Source organism: Galeopterus variegatus, unplaced genomic scaffold (assembly GCF_000696425.1).
Source record: "Galeopterus variegatus unplaced genomic scaffold, G_variegatus-3.0.2 Scaffold3460, whole genome shotgun sequence".
NCBI lineage: Eukaryota > Metazoa > Chordata > Mammalia > Dermoptera > Cynocephalidae > Galeopterus > Galeopterus variegatus.
Genome location: NW_007729571.1, coordinates 142,159 through 166,444, shown reverse-complemented (window position 1 = coordinate 166,444; position 24,286 = coordinate 142,159). Strand labels below are relative to the sequence as shown.

At 41.5% G+C, this 24,286-nt stretch overlaps 2 protein-coding genes across 2 annotated transcripts in view; both read right to left on the bottom strand.

The window, feature by feature from the left end:
• Nucleotides 1-7,026, bottom strand: part of LOC103600785 (zinc finger protein 28-like) — a 45,556-nt gene extending 38,530 nt beyond the window's left edge. The window contains 1 exon segment of the mRNA XM_008585116.1: nt 6,990-7,026. The gene's annotated coding sequence lies outside the window, so the exon portion shown is untranslated.
• A 10,615-nt stretch (nt 7,027-17,641) lies between these two features.
• LOC103600784 (vomeronasal type-1 receptor 4-like) overlaps nt 17,642-24,286 on the bottom strand; it is a 25,180-nt gene continuing 18,535 nt past the window's right edge. The window contains 6 exon segments of the mRNA XM_008585115.1: nt 17,642-17,738; nt 17,911-17,927; nt 18,059-18,141; nt 18,144-18,203; nt 18,259-18,383; nt 19,152-19,207. Coding sequence (XP_008583337.1) covers nt 17,642-17,738; nt 17,911-17,927; nt 18,059-18,141; nt 18,144-18,203; nt 18,259-18,383; nt 19,152-19,207 — 438 coding nt within the window.

Genomic DNA, 24,286 nt, shown 5'->3' with positions numbered 1-24,286 from the left:
ACAAAAAAAACCTGGCATATATAAAAGTTCCTTAGAACACACAGAGTAATACCAGTGCACCCTCTGGCAAGGCCTTCACTTTGGGAGACTGATGTATGCAGGGGTCCTGTTTGTCCTTGGAATGGTCTTCATTGTGAGTGAAGAGGGATCTGACCAGGAACAGCTGAGGAACAGAGCCAATGGTCCTTTACCCAGACCACCCTCCTTGCTCAATATGTGGGAAGGGCAGGTGTTAAGTTCAATCAGAAAGGTATCGAGTTGGCACATGGAGTAGCTGCCTGAAGCTGAGCAGACGCACTTTGCCAGTAAAGAGCTTAAAACTAGGCACAAGGAGATGAGGCCTCCTGGCTGCCCGAATCCTTCAATAAAGAAAACTCCCTGATGACTAAGCTTTTTCACTTTGCAATCACACTGGCTTAAATATTCACAGACCCCCATCCTGGCTTGCTTGGGTCTCAGGATTGTGCAAGCTGATTAGTAGAAGAGCAGAAAGACAGTGTCTGAACAGAACAGTAGAAGAAGGTAGATGATGTGAGGGAGAAGATAAAGGAGAGACACAAGCAAACCCCTTTTCTTTCTCAAGTCACTGACTTGGGGAAGCATCAGATTTCCCAATCTAGAGAAGACGGTGGGAAAAGGGAGAAGTGTGTATATATGGCAAGTGTGTGTGTTGGGTGGAAAGATAAATTCCTTTCTCTAATGTGACCCCATTAGCTCATCCCATTCCATTCTACCAACTGCTGAGCACAAGCATCAGCTGGTCAGAATAAACAAAGCTTTTCCTTTCTTCAGTTCCTGAGTCTCCCTGCCATTAGGAGGCTGTACTCCCCACAGAGCAATCCCCTTTCTCTCCCTTAACTCTTTTCCCAGGATCTAGGGCCTCTCCTCTTTGGAGAAATATCTGTGTTCTACGTCTAGTTTAGCACACCTTGCCTCTACGTTCATCAGCTGCCTCGTGACTGTGTGTACGTGCGTGTGCATGTGTCTGTTTTGGGACAGGCAGGGAGAGGCCAGAAGAGAATAACCAACACTGACCTGGCAGCAAGGAGGTAGTAGCTGCATCTTTCCCAAAACAGTTGCAAGGATGAGCCTTTTTACTGCAAGTCACTGTGATGGTGTCTGCCCTCTGATTCTTGGAACAATCTTTCCCAAGGTCACGTGCCCTTACAGCATGTCAAATTGTGCCCATGGACCAGCAAGCCCTCCCTAATGTAAATAATCTACCACCTGAGCCTTAGGCCTTACTCTTTCTCTTTTTTTTTTTTTTTTTTTCGTTTTTTTTGTCTTTTTTCGTGTCCGGCAACGGATCACAACCCTCAGTGTCGTGCCCGTACCGGACCGGGACCGGCAACGGGATCGCAGCCCTCAGTGTTGCACCCGCACCTCGCTCAGCCAGTGAGCAGCCGGTCTGTATGTGGGATCCGAATCCTCGGCGGGAGTGCCGCCGCGCTCCCAAGCGGCGCACTCTCCAGTGCGCCACCGGGCCAGCCCCGTTACTCTTTCTCTTCTGTACTCAGATCCTCTTACAAACTTTAATGGGGTCTAACACACTCCATAGACACCCCATAATGATTCCTCCATACTGCTATGAAATCAAAAAAGGCATTACAAACATCAGTAACTCACGCACATATGACGGAATACTACACATAAGGACACCCAAAAACACACTGACCAAGGCACCATATTTTCACTAATAATAACTTCATCCTAAACAGGAGTACTACCAAAATCTAGTATTTAAAAAGAGATGTCTCCAGTGATGCATGTACTCCAATGAGACTCCAACATCTTCCAAGGAAACACTCCAAAATTTCATTTGGATCTTCCAAAATGCAACTGAAACCTTCCTGATTTGTGATCCTAAATACCTGCAAATAACAAAGGTAACCCCCAAAATGATCTCTGAGTTTCCCCATGGGTTGCATGATGATTTTTGCACTCCCAAAAGATGCCACAGAAATTTCTGTTTGAAGTGGATGCTGCAGTGCACCCCTGGGATCCACCCCCTCGGAACCAATGTGTCCATCCTCCTGCTGCCCAAGCTCTCTGTTGGCTCAGCTTAGGCCATGTTCTAATGACATTCCTGTGTAACTTTTCTCTAGTTATTCTACTGACTTCATTACTCAGAACTGATCATGAGTTTCCCAATTAAATCCCTGCATGCAAACCTCAGCTTCAGCATCTGTGTCTTAGGGAACCTGAGCTAAGACACTATGGCATTCCAGAATGATCTATGCAGCCCCACAACCACCCATAAACCCACTTCCAGGTGCTCCAGCCAGACCTGAGACTTTCCAAGACTTCCACACAGCACTTGGTCCCACAACCACACTAGGGACAGGTGCACACATCATTCACTGGGCTGTGAATGTGAATCTTGAGGCCCACCCTTGCTTCCATGCCCCTCCTGGAGACCTCTAAGGGCCCCCCCCTCCACTTTCCCCCCTTTTCCACTTCTCATACATGCATGTACAAGCAAACTGGGATAAAAAGCAAAGGAATAAGCTCTAGAGATCTGTTGTACAACACTGTACCTACAGTCAATAATGTATTAGACACTTAAAATATTTTAAGAGGACAATGTTACGTGTTCTTACCAGAATAATAAAAAAAATAAAAAGCACAGAGTTCCTTGGGCATGCACCACAGCAGGAATGGACATGAACTGCAAATGGAAGGGCACTGACTCTACAGTATGGAGAACAAGAAATTGGCCCTACTGAGTTAACTTGCTGGCAACTGGGGACAACAGAAAGACCAATTTTGAAGGCAGTTGGAGAGTAAGCAAGATTTGAGCTTAGTGAAGCAATCATAGAGAGAGGTCCCTGGTCTCATGGGGGAGGCAACCATTGTTCCCTTGTCTCATCACTCACAGCAAATTGCAAGATTCCCTAGTTCTTTAGGGGGTGTCCATCATGCCCTCTTGTGCTCCTGACCCTATCTGAAGGGGAACCCGGATTCCTGACTGTGATAACCTGGTAGAAGGCAAAGGCCCTGCCCATGATGGCAACTGGTTCCTGGTGATGTGCAGAGCCTGGAAGACCCGGGAGCTGGAGTAAAGCATGGACACCGATGGGGACACCCTAGCACACTGCATGAGGACAAGAGTCTGTAGAGCTTTGTGGGTATCAGTACATCCTTTTACTGTTATTTTGAGTAAAATAATTAGCCACAGGAGGCTTAAAGTTACATCAATTAGAGTTACAATTTCCAGAAGAAATTCAAGACCTGTCCTCATCACCTGCCCTAGCACCTTGGTCTTCCGTGACGATTCCCAATAACTCTAAAGCAGAGAAAGACCTCTGTAGATGGCTTCTCTGTCTTTGAGCCTATGATCCTGCTCCTAGACTTGTGGGTTTTGTTTTTCATTTTTTGAGAACGGAGACCTATTTAAATTTCCAATTACAACTGGGCACTCCCCCTTCCAGGAGAAAAGCCACACACAGACACACACCCAATTCGGCCAATCTTGTTAGGTGTCAGTGTTGTTCAGATTCAGAGTTTCTGGTCTAGTTCTTCATCTCCGTGTTACAGGTGGGCTCACTGAGGCCCAGAGGGTGAAGACAGTTCAACAAGTAATCCTGAAAAGGTCTATGTTGAGTGAGAAGAACATGGCATAACTGAATTCTGATATGGTGGCCTGGAAGGGCGAAAGGGCATGGTTTATCTGTATCACCTGTCCCTCTTAATAATTCCAGGACTATCTTTCACATGCCTGGGAAGAAGACATTTCTCTTTCAAGGTTTTCATCACATTGATCTTCAACATTTAATTCCTTTTTTCTAGAAAATTACAGTAAAATTGTTTAAAATATAGAACTGTGAACACATAGCTATTGGCATTGAAAACATTGAAAGAGGGTCACCTATAGAAATAAGCTCTAGGCTTATTCCTCATTATGAATATATGGGCTCTGTTGGAACAAAGTTCCAAGTCAATCCAGCCCATTCTCAATATTCAGAGAGAATGGACAAGAGAAACTTGAAGGAAACATCTACATAGTAGCTCACATCTCACTATCTTAACAGGTTACATAAAAGAGAAGGAAACAGTATTAGACAGACTGATTAAACTAGGTTTTGACGGTTAAAACAGAAGATCATTGACGTCGTTATCAAGTACATATTGAAACAGTCTAAAATTAGTATTATTACTTTTAAATTACTTACTAAGTACCAAAGAATGTTTCCAATATATGGTTAAAAAGTACAAATAATACAGGCCTTAATTGGAACCACACACAATTAAGAGTTAAAACAATTTAGAAAGAAAAAAAAAATCTAACGAATTTTGGGGTTAAAGTAAAAAAAAAAAAAACCTCCAGAATATATCATATTTAAAACAGAATGATATGTCATAATTCAAGGATGCAACCAAAAGTTATTTCTGAAGTTAACAGTGATTAATAGAGAAGAAACTCAATAAACTTAAGACTAATGTCAAGTTTCAAAAAGAATTAATTTTAAGGAATTTAAAAAAGAAAATCCATTACAGAAAAACATCACTCTTAATGTACCTTTCAAAAGGCACCCAGGTAGTGACAAAGTCAGTTACTTCCTGCCCTACTTCACTCCCCCACACCCTACCCCATCTGTAAGGAAAACAGAAACAGTGTAGTCAGGCTCCCTCACCTCATATCAGGCAGGACATGATCCAGCACATTTTAGCACACGTGCTGTGAACTAGTTATATAAGAGTGGTGTAACTGCACATGTACACTTATGTAATCTTTGCCTTGTTGCCACGATTATGTGTACTTTGGATATAAAAGACAACAGCTCTGAACCTCCAGGGCATTGCTGGCAGAGCTTGCATCTGAAATGCAGGCCAGCAAAGCTGGCAGAGGAGGCAGAGCAGTAGAGTGACAGGCCGGCAGAGCCTGCATCTGAAATAAAGCATGTCCATTGTGCCTAAGGCTGCAGGAATCTTTTTCCAATTACCTGACTTGCGACCTGCACAGGATGGGGCAGAGGGATTTGTGATTCCAGCCCGACACCATCCCAGGAAAAAGGAAGAGGGTGATTCACAACTCAATGGGTCAAGTCACTGCACTCTGGCTGAACAGGCGTTGCAAATAGGAGCTATCCTCTTATACCAAGAATTACAAAATGCACATGCCTTATAGACATTACTTTTGCAATGCTCATTCTCATCTCTATAATTTAAACAAACTTTACATTTGTTAGATTAGAAAGACAGAAATCAATATATCACAACTTAGTCATAATATTCAATCAACTCGCCACTCACCTGGACCTAAGGTCTCTGTCTTTCTTCATCACTGTGTTTCCCTCCTTCATTCTGCACATGTCTGTCATTCTCACCATCTCTCTCTAGCTCTTTCCTTCTCTTCTTTTCTGGGTTTCCCCCAAGTTTCTGCTCCTTATTTTGATTCCTCTCTCCTCTTCTGCTCTTTCTCCCCTTCTTTCCTCTATCCTTCTCCCACACATGTTCTGACCCATTCTTGCAACTTGTTTCACCTCATGTTGCTCCTTCTCCCCAACCTTTTGATTGTGCCCATCTCCATGTATTTGTGCCTCTTTCTTCCCTCATCTTTGCTCCCCCTCTACCCTCCCTGTTACACCCCCTGGTCCCCACTCTCTGGCACCCCCAGCTACCTAACGCTTCCTCCCTCCTCTATTTCTCCCTCTGCTCTCCTCACCGTTGTCTCCTCTTTTCATCCCAGCATCGCGTTGCTCTGTCTGCCATGACTCCGAGTCTTCCATCCTCTCCCCCCACTCTCTGCTGCTGCCCCTCCCCCTTCTTTGCCCCTGCTCCTACTGCTCATCAAGGGCCCCCTCCTTATTTTGCTTTCCTTCATATCTCTAGAAATCCCCCTCTTGCATAATTTTTTCTACCGTCAGCCCTCCCTCTCCTCGGGTTCCGCATCCACTGATTCAACTAACCAAAGACTGAAAATATTCAAAGAAAAAAAAAATACAGTGTAATAGCTATTTACACAGCATTTAAGCTGTATTAGGTATTATAAGTAACCTAGGGATGATTTAAAGTATACAGGAGGATGTGCATAGGTTACATGCAAATACTATACCATTTTATAGGAGGGACTTGAACATCCTCGCTTTCGGTATCTGAGGGGGTCCTGGAAACAATCCTCAGCTGCGGATACCGAGGGACGACTGTATTTGTTTTTCTCCCCTGCTCCTTTCTTGCTTCTCTTTCATTCTGTCTCTTTGCAAACCCCTCACCCACACTCTACTTTTCCAGTGGGTGTTTCCTTCATTCTTCTTTAGTCTTTCGGTTTTTCTGTTTCCGTTCAATCGATCTCTCTCACACATTCACACGGAGGGAGACTGAATAAGAAGCTCGCCTCCCGGAAGAACACATTTTCCAGTGCGGTGGAATTTAGGACAGAAGAAGGGTGGGTGGGTGTCGCAAGCCAGGCCCGTTACCTCCCCCAGCGTGGGATCAGGTGAAGCGCTAGTAGGATGGGAAGGCCTGAGGAGGGGGACGTGGTCGGGCGACGGTCCCTTAGGAGAGGAGTGGGGCCTGCAGATCCCAGGACCAGGAGAGGACGCGGCCTCTGCTGGACCGGGGCTGTCAGCGCTTCTCTCCAGGGGGCCACGAAGGGAGAGTTGGGCGTCAGGCCACCTCGCAGGTGAGGGACGGCTTTACAAACACTGGCCGGGCGGAGAGTTATTTCGCCAGCGGTTTGGATATAATTCTTGTCAATGAGGCTGACGCAACACTGATGTTTTTTTAAGAAAAAGAAAAAATAAAACAAAAACCGTCTGGAAAGGAGGTGTCTACATGGCCCGAGGGCATTACGACTGGGGACAGGACCGGCCTCAGAGCGATTTTAAAGCCACAGAGAGGCAACCCCAGGCTTTACGGCGACATCTGAATTTACTTGGGACGGAGAAAGCGATGCAGGTATTTTGAGGTCTGTAGACACCCTCAGACCCTGGGTACGGTGAACAGAGGATTTCGCAGCGAGATTTTAAATTAGATAAACGGATACTCACGCTCGCGGGACGACCTTCCCTGGCCATTGGCTTCCGGGTGCGCAAAAAAACTGCGCCGCAGAGGAGAAGACGGGCGGGGCCGGACGGGGAGTCACCGCGGAAGGTGGGGGTGGGGCCGGGCTGCGCTCCTTCCCGCCCCGCTGCCCCCGCCTTTGTTTTCGGGTTTGGAAACGCTGAAGTGTTTCTAGTCCTTCAGAGCAGCGTTACTTTCTGCTTATTTCAAGTTAATGTTTCAAACAGTTTTAAGATAAAGCTTAGAGTTGTGTGGGTCACTTATTTTGGAAACTGAGATGTTTTCTCGTTAACAAGTTGAGAACGGTTAAAGTCAAAACATATTTTGCCCTTAATAAGCGGGTTGGATACAAGCTCTGCCATTGAGGCTGAAGCAACACGAGATCTGGGAACTGGGGTCGCGGGGCGGCGGAGGGTTGGGAGGGGTTCTCGACATGGGCCGGGGGCGGCGATCGATCCAGGAAAGTTCCTGCAATTAAAATGAATTTAAGCAATTTAATTAACCAATGACTGGAATTGTGTGTTAAGAGGATGCAAACCAGAATGTGAAATGCAAAACTCTGTCTGGGCGGAATGTGCAATTTCATACTGACGCCCAACAGAATAGCATTTCCATTTACGTTTGCCATTCACCCTCTGGGCAGAGTCTTGACCCTGGGCTCAGGTGTACAGACTTCCTAGGACAAGACCTGGAGCGTGGGGTGGGCGAGGCATGTGATAATTTAGGACACTAACTGTTGCTTCAAAAAAAGCAATAACAATTTTTAAAATGGTTATAAATTGCTGTTTTTCTTTGTATTTGTTAATCTATTTCATACTTGAGATTAAGTAGACTCAGGTATCTTTGAGATAAACTTTGGGGACATTATAATTTGATTAAGGCAATAATATATTAATATAATGTAATTTCAAATACATTTTATGTTCATTCTGACTGTAACTTGAGAGCTTAGTTTTTTATTTAGAAAGAGTAATATATTTTAGCTTTCTTTGTTTTCTGTTTCTGAATGTTCTTTCGGGTGTGGGCAACAAAAATAGATAAAATAGATAAGCCTGTAAAATAGATGTCTTTGGGTATCAAGAAGATATTTGGATTATTTTCACCTAAAGAATACTTAAATCTGCAGAATTTCTAAAGGCATTTGTTAGGGAGTATATTCTCTTTTATATGAACCCGATGAAAGCAAAAGTAGATTATCAAATTTCCAATAGCCTTATTTCTACCATCAATGATTTTTATGGCGATATCCGTGAGTTTAAGCATGAACGTCTGTGATCTGAAGCAAAAAGAGTGAATTGTGGAGGTTTTCAATGAACTCAACAGAGTACAAGAGATGCTGACTATAGGTGAAAGTCATGAATCCATTTTGCCCATGGCGAGTTTTGTCGCTTGTCAGATTTTCAAGGAAGCAAAATGGATATAACCAAAAGAAAATAAAAGAGTAGTTTCTAGTTGCTTCCCAGGAAGATTTTGATATGCCTCCCTATTTTATACATATATGTAAAGATTTTCATGTCTCCCTGTATTTTTATACACACACACACATTCCTTTTTTGGCGGCTAGGCAGTATGGGAATCTGAACCCTTGATCTTGGTGTTACAACACTGCTCCCTATATTTTAAAACAAGTGACAATTATTAAAGATTCCAAAATTTGTAAAGCACTAAACTAGTTTGAATTAATGAATGTACAGTAAGCCCTGTGCCATGAAAACAGAGAACATACATTTTCTAGCACAGATGGAATAACTAAAATGTTTACCACTGTCAACTAAAACATAAATTCAGACTTAGGTAAATGATGTGGGAGGAGAGGGTCTTTGCAGGTCTGATAGCAGGTCCCAACCCACCAGTTCTTGACTCCGCCACAGGAAAGAATTCAAGCTCAGTCACAGTAGAAAGTGAGTAAGTGAGATACAGATTTCACAGAGAGAGTACAGCCTAGCTCTAGAGACTGAGCACGGCCCTCGCCAAGTTTAATACAAGAGTAAGACATATACACTTACAGACAAAGAGCAGGCTGCCCCAGAGTGAACGGCAGCCTGCTAAAAGCGAGTTTGATACAAAAAAACGAGGTGAAGAGGGATCTGGCTTCAGAAGAGACAGCGACAACCCCACCTTCTGCCAGGATTTTGCTTTTATAGTTTTGCTGTCTAATACATATTNAAATTCAGACTTAGGTAAATGATGTGGGAGGAGAGGGTCTTTGCAGGTCTGATAGCAGGTCACAACCCACCAGTTCTTGACTCCGCCACAGGAGAGAATTCAAGCTCAGTCACAGTAGAAAGTGAGAACAGGTTTAATGTAATAAGTGAGATACAGATTTCACAGAGAGAGTACAGCCTAGCTCTAGAGACTGAGCACGGCCCTCGCCAAGTTTAATACAAGAGTAAGAGATACACATTTACAGACAAAGAGCAGGCTGCCCCAGAGTGAACGGCAGCCTGCTAAAAGCGAGCTCGATACAAAAAAAAGAGGTGAAGGGGGATCTGGCTTCAGGAGAGTGTGGCTTCAGAAGAGACAGCGACAACCCCACCTTCTGCCAGGATTTTGCTTTTATAGTTTTGCTGTCTAATACATATTCATGCTACCTAATGAGTATAAATTACACTTTACCGAGCATGCTTGGCTATTAGGGTTATATGACCCCTTTCTGGATTTCCATAAGTCAGTCCTCTGAAGTCTCAATTTTCCAGTGCTGGTGCTGCAAATAGGTCCAACCAGCAACAGCAACTCCTCTAGGGGAGGGCCTGAAGGAGAGGTCAGAGGTCTTGGGGAAATGCTTGAAACCCAGAGGTGTGTCCTGAAACCCAAACCTTGGGAAACTGAGCACCTCCCATCTGATAAGGATTGATTTGATTTGCAGTAGGGAGAATGCTCCAACCACAAGATCTGCAAATGACTCAATAGCAAACAGAAAAGAGTTGTTTCTGTTATGCAGAGGTGTAAGTGATGCATAAACAAGGCTAGAAAGACCCAGATATAGGGGTATGGATGAGCATGTGGTATGACCTACAATCATCAGGGAATCTTTTACCCTGAAATTGACTATTCTTGGGAGGTGTCTGGGAGAAGGGGAGATGTTTAACTAAAGTTTGGTTAAGTCATCTTAGTAAACATTGTTTCAGTTGATCGGTGGGAACAAACAATTCAGTAATCATTGATAAGACAAAAGGGTCTCTGATGGAGTTTGGATGTGTTGTCCCCTCCAAAACTCGTGTGGAAATTTGATCCCCAATGTGGCAGTGTTGGCAAATGATTTAGTCATGGGGGTGGATCCCTCATATACCCTGGCACCTCCTCTCTTCCTCTCTCTTGCTTCCTTTTGCCAAGTGATCTGCTTGTACCCACCGGCTGCCTGCCATTTTCCGCCATGAGTAGAAGCAGCCTGAGGCCCATGCCAGATGCAGCTGTCCCAGAATCATAAGCCAAATAAACCGTTCTTTATAAATTACCCAGTCTTAGGTAGTTCTGTTATACCAAAACAAAACAGACTAATACAGTCTGCATCAGGCTTTTTCCTGTGTAAACAAGAGGGCTATCAGTAGTTTTAATGAAGTCCTATGGGGAAGTGTGGTTCTTTGCAGTAAACTGTTTCCTGCAACACAAAGGAGGAAGTGGTAGTTCTTTAATCTATGCTATTTTCCAGGATTAGAGGTTTGGACTAAAGTTTAACATTGTCAGCACATATTATGACACCATGCAAAATTCAAAAAACAATAAATACATATGTTACATTTGAAAAATGGAACATTAGAAACATTAAACTAATGAAAATAATAAACTTGCCCAAGACCCTTAACTGTTAAAATATAAACTTTGAACATTAAAATTTTAAATAGTTTATTTGAGCAAACAGGGATTCATGAATCAGGCAGCTCCAGACACTATCGGTCCAAGATTCTGCTGAAGGGGTGTAAATGGAAAACTTTTATAAAGTGCACAAGGAAGCAAGACAATGAAAATATTTGATTAGTTAAGTGGAGAGGTAGTCTTAAAGTCCCTAGTCAGAGGTTAGTTGGTAGTTTCTGATTGGTAAACCTTAAATACAATTTTCCTGGGATGTGATACTTCGTGCTGAGTTGGGTTTTGGTTTGCTTATGTAGGAACACATCAATTAATATCTCCTGATTCCATTCTGTCATTGGGAATTTAAAAATCATGAATTTTGAATTTAGCTTCCTTTTATACTTCTGATTCTTCTATTAAGATAAACTTGTTTTTTCCATCAAATACTGTGAGGCTAGAATGAAAAAAAATATAAGTGCTTATTTAGCTTCCTTTTATACTTCTGATTCTTCTATTAAGATAAACTTGTTTTTTCCATCAAATACTGTGAGGCTAGAATGAAAAAAAATATAAGTGCTTATTTAGCTTCCTTTTATACTTCTGATTCTTCTATTAAGATAAACTTGTTTTTTCCATCAAATACTGTGAGGCTAAAATGAAAAAAAATATAAGTGCTTGTTTCTTTTCCATTACGAATTACCAGAAAAATGAGTTGGTGCCACAAGGACCACCAAAGGGGTCAGAGAATTTTAGGAACGTGAGAATCAAATGGATTTTGTATATGTTTGATATAATTTAATCTATCAAAGACATCTTTTTCTTCTGCTTGGCTTCTGTGTCCCTGGACCTTGTGTCCTTTGAGAGCTTCCTTGTTTCTAGAACAAACTCACATCATGTGCTTTCGTTTGTCTTCATTTGGAATTTGCCTGTTTACTTTCTTATGGTGTTTCTGGCCAAGCAGCATACTTTTAATTTTACATAGTCTGATTTAGTGATTTTTGTTTTTTGATTTGTGCCATGTTAGGGCCAGTTTTTCCTCTCCATGTGTATGAAGGAATTAACTCATATTTCCTTTAGTGTTTGTATGGTTTACCTTTCTGTTTTTACCTCTCAGATTTATTCTACACATGATCCTTAGCTTTATGTCTGATGTGGGGAGTGAATTCATATATTTTTGAAGGCACCAGTAATCCAAACACTAATCATTAGAAATATTTACCCTGCTGACCCTTTAAGCACTTTGGTCTATGGCTTAATACTCTATTTCGTCCTCAACCAGTGTATTCGTTTATCAACCCCTTGTTGTTTTGAGGCAGGACAGTATAGGGTCGTGTCCCAGGGAGGCTGCTCATGGATATTCGGGCTGCTCAGCTGACACCAGCAAGCAACACCTTAACCACCTGTTGGGAGTACAAATTGTGTGATATTTTTACTAGTTTGTGTTTGTTTTATAGTAGAAATAGATTTAGTTAGCTAGAGAACATGGAGGAACTTTGGTCAAGGGACTTACATCACTGATGACATAGTGGACTTGGCAGGCAACATGGGACACTGCTCATGGGATAACGACACACCCTGACAGTTTCCACCCTTTTGACATATCACCATCTGGTCCTGGAGGGAATATCTGTGAGGCCATGACAAGGAGATAATCAGCGCAGGCTGATCTTCAAGCAAAGTATAAAGAAACAGAGGCAAAAGCCCCAAGTTGCTGCATCTGTCAGTGTGGCAGTTTGCTGGCCAGCTGCTCATACCCTTGGTCGGGTGGATGGAAATGGGTTGGAATCGACACTTCTTAGTGTGGATTATTCTCACACAGAGGCAGAAGCCAGTCTTGTTGAAACACATAGGAACTTTAGCCCATAAGGGTAAGGACCCTTGAGCCCTGCCTCTGTTACACAGAGAAGGTACCTGGGTGTATGCCACTCTCAAGCCATGCTCTCAAGAAACGTCAATCGTGGTCCATCAGGTGTACCCAATTCCTAGTAGATGTGAGTCAGGAAAGGACTTTGTGCCAGAGGTGTAAGATCCCTGACCTGTTCCTAATAGAATAAAAAATAGGAGTTGTGTGCAGTGTGCCCTTAAGGGGTTATTTAGGTTAAGTTAGAAGTAGGCTAGGACATAGAGTAATTAAAAATGATAATATGTTATGTCTGATATGTGTGATCAATAAACCATGTCATTCGACCATCAGTAATTTGGTCTTGAGTGGTCCTTGCCTACCGATAAGGGTCTGTGCATGACACCACCTTACAAATAAGCTTCCCCTTCTTCCGAGCTTTGTGGATTTCTGACCAGGAAACAAAACCACAAAGTACAAAAAAATCCCTTTTTCTTTGATTCTCAGAAAAGAGCTTGCTCAAGCACAAAGGCACCCAAACTCCTTTTTCTCCCCCTTTGTCTTGAATATTCTTTCCCTGAGTTCAGGTAGAGAAACACCCCCATCCCAGAACAACATATAAACTCTTCCTGAGAATTCATGGTGCGTTCCTTGCTCATGAGGAAATGCCTGTGCACCTCCTGCCTGTACTTTTGCTTTGCAATAAACTTTGAGCGTGAGTGTGACGCTGTCACGTGAACTTGAAGTTATTGTAGGTTCCTGATGGGATTCTCCCCTTGAGAAATCCAAGAACCTGTATCTCCAACATCAGTTCTCATTATGGTGTGTTTAAAATATGTTCATATCGGCCGGCCCGGTGGCACACTGCTACAGTGCGCCGCTTGGGAGCGCGGCGGCGCTCCCGCCAAGGGTTCGGATCCCACATACAGACTGGTTCCCACTCACTGGCTGAGCGAGGTGCGGGCGCAGCACCGAGGGTTGCAATCCTGTTGCCGGTCCCGGTCGCGACACTGAGGGTTGCGATCCGTTGCCGGTCCCGGTGGCGACACTGAGGGTTGCGATCCATTGCCGGACACGAAAAAAGACAAAAAAAAAAAAAAATATGTTCATATCCTTTGCAGTGTTTCTTTTTCAGTTTTCCCAGTTTGAATTTGTTTATGCTTCTACATGAAATCTGCAATAAAACACTTATTCCAGAACAAAATCTAATGGTATGTATATGCTATGAAATTAACTTTATAAGTTATCTAAATGAAAATTATGATGTTCTGCTGTGCCTAGGTATTTTATTATAAATTAACTTTTTTACTGTTGTATAATAGACATAACATACATTTTACCATTAGTGACATGTAGTACAATTACCTCGTTGTACAACCATCACCGTTATCTAGTTCCAGCATATTTTCATCACCCCGAAAGGAAATTCTGTACCCATTAAGCAGTCACTCCCCATTTCCCCCTCCCCTCAGCCCCCAGCAACAACTAATTTTCTTTCTGTTTGTATGGATTTGCCTACACTGGATATTTCATGTAAACAGCATTATACGACATGTGACCTTTTACATCCTATGTTATTTTTTATTCTATTTTAAATTTATGTAACTTCAGCCTTACCTTCTGCTGTGCCTTGTAACTGATTATACTTTGTAAACATAAAGGCTATAATTGTCCCTATATCACCTTTTATTCCTCTAATTAACATAATTATTTGTTTTATTTTTTTCGTAGTTTTAGAAATATTATTTTATCAACCGCGGATAGTCTTTTGCCCTTTTGTTTACAATTCTTTTCTTACTTCTTACTCTTCTTTGTTAAATTGTCATGGATATTCCCTCCAAGGTGATGTCGTATACAGCAGAGATTTGAAGTTCTTAATTGTTATTTCTGACTTTAGTGGGAGTTTCTCTAGTGTTACCCAAAAGATTGATGAGGGCTTTACCCTCTTTTTTTATGAAAATACATCAATTCCTAATTCACTGTTTATATGTCATATGAATCCCTGCTGAATTATGCCAATACTTTTTATTTTGTACTCCCGAACATGAGCATCCTGTTACCCTTTTATCTGCATAAGTATGATGAATTGCATGAGTGGATTTCCTGATATAGAATCTCTCCTGCATTCCTAGTAAATTGCATCTGCTCATCATATATTTTTAATCAAAAATTGCAAACTGTTACGCCGAGGCTTGCGATCCCGTTGCCGGTCCCCGGTCCGGTATGGGGGCACTGAGGGTTGCGATCCGTTGCCGGACATGGAAAAAAAGACAAAAGACAAAAAAAAAAAAAAAAAAATTGCAAACTGTTTGATAACATTTTACTAAGATCTTCCTATGAATATGCAGACACAAGTATTTTTGTAATACTTTTATCATATTGTAATTTATAATAAGATATACAGTCGTGTACTGCATAACAGCATTTAGGTCAATAATGGACCATGTATCCAATGGTGGTCCCATTAAGGTTATAATGGAGCTGAAAATTTCTTATTGCCTAGTGACTTTGACAGTCAACAGTCATAGCTGCTTTAACGTCATAGCACAATTTATTTTTTAAAAAGAAATTTAGTGTAGCCAAAGTATAAAGTGTTTGTAAAGTCTACAGTAACGTGCAGTAATGTGCGAGGCCTTCACATTGACTCACCACTCACTCATTCACTCGCTCCAATCAACTTTCCGTCCTGTAAGCTCCATTTATGGTAACTGTCCTCATACAGGTGTACCATTTTTTATTTTTATACCATATTTTTACTGTACCTTTTTTATGTTTACATGTGTTAGGTTCACAAATACCACTGTGTTATAATCACCTACAGTATTCGGGGTAGTTATATGCTGTACGGGTTTGTAGCCTTGGAGCAACAGGCCATACCATTTAGCCTAGGCGTGCAGTAGGCTATACCATCTAGGTTTGTGCAAGTGCACTCTGTGATGTTTGCACAATGATGAGATCGCCTAACAACACGTTTCTCAGAATGTATTCCCATCACGCATTCCCATGCATGTCTGTATGTACTTGGTTTTGACCCCATTTCACGGCTCACAGCTTCTAAAACCCTTGGAATCTCCAGAGTGATTGGGAATCTCCTCAGAATGGAAGCTGGCTGCCAGGGGAACCAACCCTGTGATTAGAGGGTTGGAACTTTCAGCCTCACCTCCCTACCTCCAGGGAGGGGAGAGAGGGGCTGAAAGTTAAGTTGTTTGCCAATGGTTTAATCAATGATGCCTACATAATGAGCTTTCATTAAAACCCAGTAGGACTGGGTTTTGAGAGCTTCAGGATAGCTGAACACATGGAGGTGCCTGTGGGGTGGCACTCCCGTGCTCTGTCATGGATGCTCATGTCCCCATTCCTCACCCTATGTGTCTTTTTCATCTGGCCATTCATCTATACCCTTTATAATGTTATTTATAATAAATGGGTAAACTTAAGTAAACTGTTTCCCTGAGTTTTGTGAGCTTCTCCTAGCCAATTAATTCATCCCAGTGAGGGGGTCATGGGAACCCTGATTTATAGCTGATGGGTCTGAAGCACAGGTCACAATTTGGAGCTTGAGATTGGCATCTGAAGTGGGGTCATTCTGTGGGACTGAGTCCTTAATGTGTGGGATCTGACACTGTCTCCAAAGAAATAGTGCCAGAATTGAATTGAATTAGGGAAAATCCAGCAGGTGTCTGCTGGAGAATTGCTTGCTTGCATGATTGATGTGTGAGAGTAGGAAAAAACCTCTTTGGTGTTTTCCTGTCCTTAATAACTTTTTTTTTTTTTCTTTTGTACTTTTTCCGTGTCCGGCAACGGATTGCAACCCTCGGCGTTGCTCCCACGCCTCGCTCACCCAGGGAGCGGGAGCCGGTCTGCACGGGGGATCCGAACCCTCGGACGGGAGCGCCGCCGCGCTTCCCAAGCGGCGCCCTATCCAGTGCGCCACCCGGCCGGCCCCGTCCTTAATAACTTTTTTTTTTTCTTTTGTACTTTTTCCGTGTCCGGCAACGGATTGCAACCCTCGGCGTTGCTCCCACGCCTCGCTCACCCAGGGAGCGGGAGCCGGTCTGCACGGGGGATCCGAACCCTCGGACGGGAGCGCCGCCGCGCTTCCCAAGCGGCGCCCTATCCAGTGCGCCACCCGGCCGGCCCCGTCCTTAATAACTTTTTTTTTTTCTTTTGTACTTTTTCCGTGTCCGGCAACGGATTGCAACCCTCGGCGTTGCTCCCACGCCTCGCTCACCCAGGGAGCGGGAGCCGGTCTGCACGGGGGATCCGAACCCTCAGGCGGGAGCGCCGCCACACTTCCCAAGCGGCGCACTATCCAGTGCGCCACCGGGCCGGCCCTGTCCTTAATAACTTTATTTGCAGTAATATTTAAATGGCCTTGGTATAAATATTCTATTCAAGTAGAAAACTATTTTGAGTTTTCCTGTATCTTCAATGATCTTTGAATATTTCAAGCATCATTGATTTTAATGTATTTAAAAGATTGGTAGAATTTCTCTGTTAAATCATCTTATATATTTTATCTTATGTTCTGTTTAGATGGTCTATTTCTACTACTGTCAATATTGGTAGAGTACCCTTTCCTAAGAAGTTTCCAGTTCATCTGGGTTTCCATGTCAATATTCATTAAGTTGTGCAAATTATTAGTTATTTTTTTTAAAAAAAGACTGAGCTTTATTTTTAGAACAATACTAGATTTACAGAAAAAAAAATTAAGAGATAGTTTAGAGTTCGCATATACCATACACCAAATGTTTCCTATTATTAGCATGTTATACTAGTATGGAATTTTCTTTTATAATTCATGAACCACTATTGATGTATTATTATTAACTAATGCATACTTTATTCTGATTTCCTTAGTTTTTACCTAATGTCTTTTTCGTCTCCCTGGATTCCATCCAGGTTACCACATTACATGTAGTCATCGTGTCTCTTTAGGTTCCTCTTGGCTCTAACAGTTTTCAGACTTTTCCTCTTTTTGATAACTTTGTCAGCTTTGACGAGTACTGGTTAAACACAGTGAACAAAGGGACTGAGAGTTGGGAAACATAAATGAATTAGGAAGGTGATGTTAAGCAGCCACCAACTGAGATCATCAAAAGTCACTCTATAAATCACAGAGATGGAGGAAAGACTGTAGAGAGATACAAAAGTGCTCACCCAGGCAAGGAATCTTTGGCCAGCTCTGGTCCCAGGAGAGGATCTGTTTGGGAAGTTGTTCCTTTGAGTGTGTTACACCTACTGCGTGTGTCTTTACAAGATGAAAACCATGTACCCACTGGCCAAGATCACGAGTCTGAAATATAAAACATTAGGAGAGGTTAAAAAAGCTGCCAGTAATGTGGTTGGTATTTTCTCAAGAAGTGAATTAGAAGAGTATCCCAAATCCTTCTGCTTCATGGTTTCTTAGCGCTCCATTTATCAGACATGTATAAAAACCACTATATTTATAAGCACGTACAAAATCCGGCACAGGCAAATGGAGAAGCCAGCGTACTTGGGGGTTTTACCTCAATCTCTGTTCACATGGAGTTTCTGGGGCTGACCCCGATGGCCTCGAAGATACTCAACAGACAGATGGTGCCAAAGGACACACTCCTGGCCACTCTGCGAACATAGAAGTTTGCCTCCAAAATCACTAAGGAAATACTTCAACCCAAAAGCTGCCCTTGTGTGGGGGACACCTTTAGAGAGGAGCATCAGAATATTGCCAAAAATCAGGTGCCTGAGATTCAAATCTGTGGGCTTTAAACTGCATCCAGTGAAGTAAATGATGACACAATGATAAAAAAAGAAATTCCCAAGATTTCAACTATAGTTTGTAATAAAGAGGTATTCTCTATTGTCAAATCCCTGGATGTCATTCTGCCACTTCCCAAATGCTGATATTCATATTCAGAGCAAGAAAGTCCTGCAGGGAAACATGAGATTTTTGCTACTTTTCTCATGACAAATGAAATTCACTATTCTCCTTCAGAAAGTTATTAAATATATTTTCCATTAATAAGTGATTTTGTAAATTTGTATATTATGCCTTGTATGTGATGCTTAATGTAACAGTCACTGTTATTGTTATTAATGTTTTATATGTAATAACTAATTGAATCTTCAACTCTCAGGTAAATCTTGTTGCTGTTCTTCTTTACAGATGAGGAGGCCCTAGGTGAAGTGTCTAAAGACTGTTCCAACTCACTTCCCAGTAAGTGGCATCGTCAGAAGTGAGCCTGTGTTGTGTGGCTTCAAAGACACATCTCAACCATGATGCCACGTGAAGAAAGCCAGTCAGTTTTGCTCTTAATGTCCTCACCTTTTGTACTTATTTTTGCTGATGTCCTTTGCCAATTTAAATGGTTATCTTCAATATAATTGTGACTGTGGCAATTATATAATTGTTTATAAATTTATTTTATAAGCCAATATTACCTATGAATATATACTTAGAGATGCATATAGATGATAATACACTAACTACCACTAACTCCTATAAGAAAGATTATCCAAGACTAAGTGTTGGATTTACTGGAGCAAGAATGTCTCAATATTATCAGACTGACAGAAGATGCGTCTGTCCTTATCCTAAAACAAGAATAGAATGACAGCACTCACAGAAGTCCTTGAACCATTATATGGTGGGCTACGCTATGGGTTTTGAAACATGTATGAGAGCCAAAACACTGAAAGATAGAGGTTAAATTATTATTATTAATTACATACCATATAAGTGATTAATAACAAAGGAGGATTAACTGAAACTCTACTAGGAACAATGTAATAATTATTGAAATATTCTTTAAGAAGACAAATATTTAAAATGGCATCCAGAAGACATGGAAAAGTTGTGCATTAAATAAATTTAAATACATTTTTTGTGAGCTTAGGGTGATATTAAAGTATTTTCTTAAACAGAGAACTGAGAAGATACATCTGACTTTCAAACTGCTGAGTCCCAGATCTTTTTTTGTCTGAAACCCACAATCATGCTAATATAATGTTATCTTTTCCTCAAATAGACATTGCCTAATTCCAAGAGGGATAATAATTCATCATAATTAATACATCACAGATATTTTTTCTGTGGAGATACAATTTCTCTATCCATTAAACACACAGTATACCCACTGCAGTGGACTCAATGGCCCCCCAAGGTCATTGAAGCTTAATACCCACTGTGATAGCTGAGGGTGGGAAATCCTACTGTGGTAGTGAAAGGTGGGGCCTTGGAGAGGTGGTTAGATTGTGAGGACCACACCCTCACAAGAATGGATTGATCGTAATTTGAATAATTCTGTGGGCTCAAGTGCAGAGGGGCTGTCCCTAGTTGTTTGGTATCTGGCCCGGGGGTAGTTGGGATATGTGCATAGTGGTCTGTGAGTGTGGAAGTTCAGTAAGGGAAATGGTTGGGGTATGTATTTAACCTGTTGTACAAGAAGGACTAAAAGGCCTCTAGCCATGGCCTCAAAACTGTGTTAAGACAGCATCCCCCTAAAACTATATTACATACTATCACTCCATGTCATAAAGAAATGGGGATTAGAAGATTTCTGCTGACCACTAGGCCAGGCCATGGAAGATACACCCATAATGCTGGTGGCCACAATGGCTAAGACCACTGCAGTCAGACTAAACCATACAGGGACTGGGACTGGCATGGATTAGAAGATTTCTGCTGACCACTAGGCCAGGCCATGGAAGATACACCCATAATGCTGGTGACCACAATGGCTAAGACCACTGCAGTCAGACTAAACCATACAGGGACTGGGACTGGCATGACTAGTTCCCAGGGCAAGACTGGACTAGGGCATGATCAGGAACAGAGAAGTGACCCCATTCTTCTACGCGCACAAAATGAGGTTTACACAAACAAGCCATCCCTTTTATAAACAGACTTCTTCTCATTTCCTGTAGGCAGGTGCAGGCCCAGGCTCTGAGAGAAGCAGTTGAACCAGGAAGAAAAATCCTCATCAGAGAAGGACCCCTGGGATTGATATCATAAAGCAGAGGTAGCTGAGATTTAGAAAAAATGATTGAATTAGTTATATCAACGAGGTGGAGGGGCAAATCTTCATATCAGAAGAATTCCAAATGAGTAGAGAATGTCCTGTCCAGAAAGCGGAGCTTAAATCCTCACCACTTTGAGTGTGGGATGAACTTAGTAACTCTCATCCAAAGAACAGAGTCTGGAAAGGGTAAAAAATAGTAATTTTATAGTGGAGAAAGCTGGCAAATGCTATACTTGCTATCCTACCCTAACCAAAAGGTCAAAATTCACATCACCAGTGTGGTCATTCATATTTATATCATTTGCCCTCTGCTGTGATGTTAGGAGAAAGCAACTTTACTTCTATGGTGTTCTTTCCCGAAACCCATAACTCAAGTTTAAACATAAAAAGCACAGGAATAGTTAACAAAAAACCTGACCAGTACTTCTCACAAGAACAAGAAAACATGGAAAGTTTTACAGACCAGAGAAAACTAAAAGACATGATCATAGTATGGCTGGAAACTCACATGTCAGTTTTTATAAGCTCTTTTCAACTTTTGTATAAATCTAAAATTTCAAATTTAGTTTATTCTTTAAAAAAAACACTCTAGGCATGGATAAGACAACATGAAAATATTTGCTGTTAATATAATTGGAGGTTCAAAACACACTTACTTACTTACTTACTTACTTATTTATAATATTTGCTGTTAATATAATTGGAGGTTCAAAACACACTTACTTACTTACTTACTTACTTACTTACTTATTTATTTATTTATTTAACCAGTAAGGGATCTTAACCCTTGACTTGGTGTTAGCACCACACTCTCCAAAGTAAGCTAACCGGCCATCCCTATATAGGGATCTGAACCCGTGGCCTTGGTGTTATCAGCACCACACTCTCCCAAGTGAGCCACAGGCCAGCCCCTAAAGCAAATTTAGAGTAAAGCACATTAGTATATGAAGTCTACAGTTCAGTTAATAGTAATGTGTTAATGTTGGTTTCTTAGTTTTGGCAAATGTTCCATGGTAATATAAGATGTTAACATTAGGAGAAACTGGGTGTAGGGAAAGTGGAGGAAGATGCTCAGGGCCCCTCAGATGTTCAGAATCTTGCCAAGATTTGATGTAAACATGCACGTGCTCGCGTGTGTTCCTTGGTTATTGTCTAATGTAATTGTGCATGCGCACTCAGGTGTTCCTGGGTTGTCTGATTTGTACCCTGGTGTCCTGTGTTATGGACTTAAGTATAAAGGACAAGTGGCTCTTCTCCATGGTGCCCCCAACCCCCAGGATGCCCTTGGGGGGCAGGCCATGGGGAGGTTGCTACTGCTGCTGGTGGCTACTCCTGCAAGCTGTTGCTGCCAGGGACCCCAGAACCCCGTGGGAGGCCACCACCGCTGCTGCTGAGGAAGCTGAGGACTGAGCTTTTGTTATCTCCCAATGGCTCCTGAGATCTTTCCCAATTACCTAGCTCATGGGCCTGTGTGTGAGGGGGTCTGGTGACCCAGCCAGGCATGCAAGGGGTCTGGTTTTTGGTTTTATGTTTTGTTTGTTTCTTTGTTTTTTCCTTTTAGCTCATCTGTATTTGTTACAACCTTTTAAAAAGAATGTGACTCAGGCACTACATTTCCATTCACAAGCCATGTTCTGAGTTACTTTTCAAACAACCGGCCAAGGTAGGCTTATAATTTTGTTCCTTTAAACAATACTTTTCTTTGGAAAACAAGCCCTGCAGAGAGTTCCTCGCATCAAGTTGGTTCAGTTTAACATACTTATTTCTACAGGACTACTACATGCAGAATTGGTAACTACAGGGGACATAAAGTTTAAAAAGCAGAGAGAGAATCTTTTTTGGGTTGAATCTGTTTGGGGACCTTTGAGTCTCCTGGATCTGAACATCTGTGTCTCTCTGTATACCTGGGAAGTGTCCTGTTATTATTTCACTGAATAGGTTTTCCATGCCTTTGTTGTTTTGTTTTTCCTTTCTCCTCCCCTTCTGGAACACCCATGATTTGAATATTTGTGCACTTAAGGTTGTCTTCTAGTTCTCTTAAACTTTCTTCATTTTTAAAAATTCTTTTCTGAATTTTTTTGTCACCTGGGTTAACATACAAAAGCCAGTTCCTTTCTTATATACCAGCAATAAACAATTGGAATTTGAAATTAAAAACAGAATACTATTTATATCAACATCAGAAGATGGAATGCTAAAGGGGGCTGGCCGCTTAGCTCAGTTGGTTAGAGCACAGCCTTATAACACCAAGGTCATGGGTTTGGATCCCCCATATTGGCCAGCTGCCAAGCAAACAAACAAAGATGGGATACATAGGTATAAGTCTAATAAAATATGCAGAATATCTATAAAAGGAAAATGATAAGATTCCAATGAAAGAAATCAAAGTAAGATATAAATAAAGTTATGTCATTTTCACAAATAGGAGGACTCAATATTGCTAAGATATCAGTTCTCTGATGAATTCAACACAATCCAAATCAGAATCCCAGCAAATGATTTTGTGAATATTAACAAACTGATTCTAAAATGTATATGGAAAGGCAAAAGACCCAACAGCCAACCTGATACTGAAGAACAGTCTGAGAACTAACACTACCTGACTTTAAGATTTACTATAAAGCTACAGTCATTGAGATATCATGACATTGCATAAACAATAATCAAATAGGTCAAAAGTAAACAGAGCAGAGAGCTCAATTATAGACCACCACCAATAAAGGAAACTCATTATTGACAAAAAAAAAAAATGTATGGATGAGTCAATTGAGAAAGGACAGTCCTTTGAACAAATGCTGTGCAATAATTGGCCATCCACATGAAAAAAAAAAAAAGGATCTAGACACCTTTCATAAAAATTAACTCTAAATGGATAATAGACTTAAATGTAAAACACAAAACTATAAAACTTCTACGATATAATATAGGAGAAAATCTAGGTGACTTGGGATTTGTTGAGTACTTTGTAGGTGCAATAGCAAAACCACAGTCTATGAAAGAAAAAAAATGGGAAGTTGAACTTCATTCAAATCAAATATGCTGAGGGCTGGCCTGTGGCTTACTTGGGAGAGTGTGGTGCTGATAACACCAAGGCCATGGGTTTGGATCCCTATATAGGGATGGCCGGTTAGCTCAATTGGGAGAACATGGTGCTAACAACACCAAGTCAAAGGTTAAGATCCCCTTACTGGTCATCTTTAAAAAAAAAAGACAAATTAAATATGCTACTCTGTAAAAGACACTGATAAGAGAATAAAAAGACAAGCCACAAACTAAGAGAAAACATTTGTGAAGTACATATCTGACAAAGCGCTTGTATAAAAAATATACAAAGAACTCTAAGAACAACAAGGAAATAAACAACCCAGTTAAAAATTGGCAAAAGATCTGAAGAGATACCTCACCAAATGAGATATACAGATGTCAAATGAGCATAAGATGCTCAATATCAGATGTCATTAGGGGATTACAAGTTAAAACAATGAAATATCACTACAAAACGCTGACAACACCAAAGGCTGGTAAGGATGTGGAGCAGCAGGTATGCTCATTCTTTGCTAATGGGAATGCAAAATGGCACAGCCATATTGGAAGACAGTTTGAGAGTTTCTTACAAAGCTAAAGTCTTGTATGATCTAGCAATTTTGCTCCT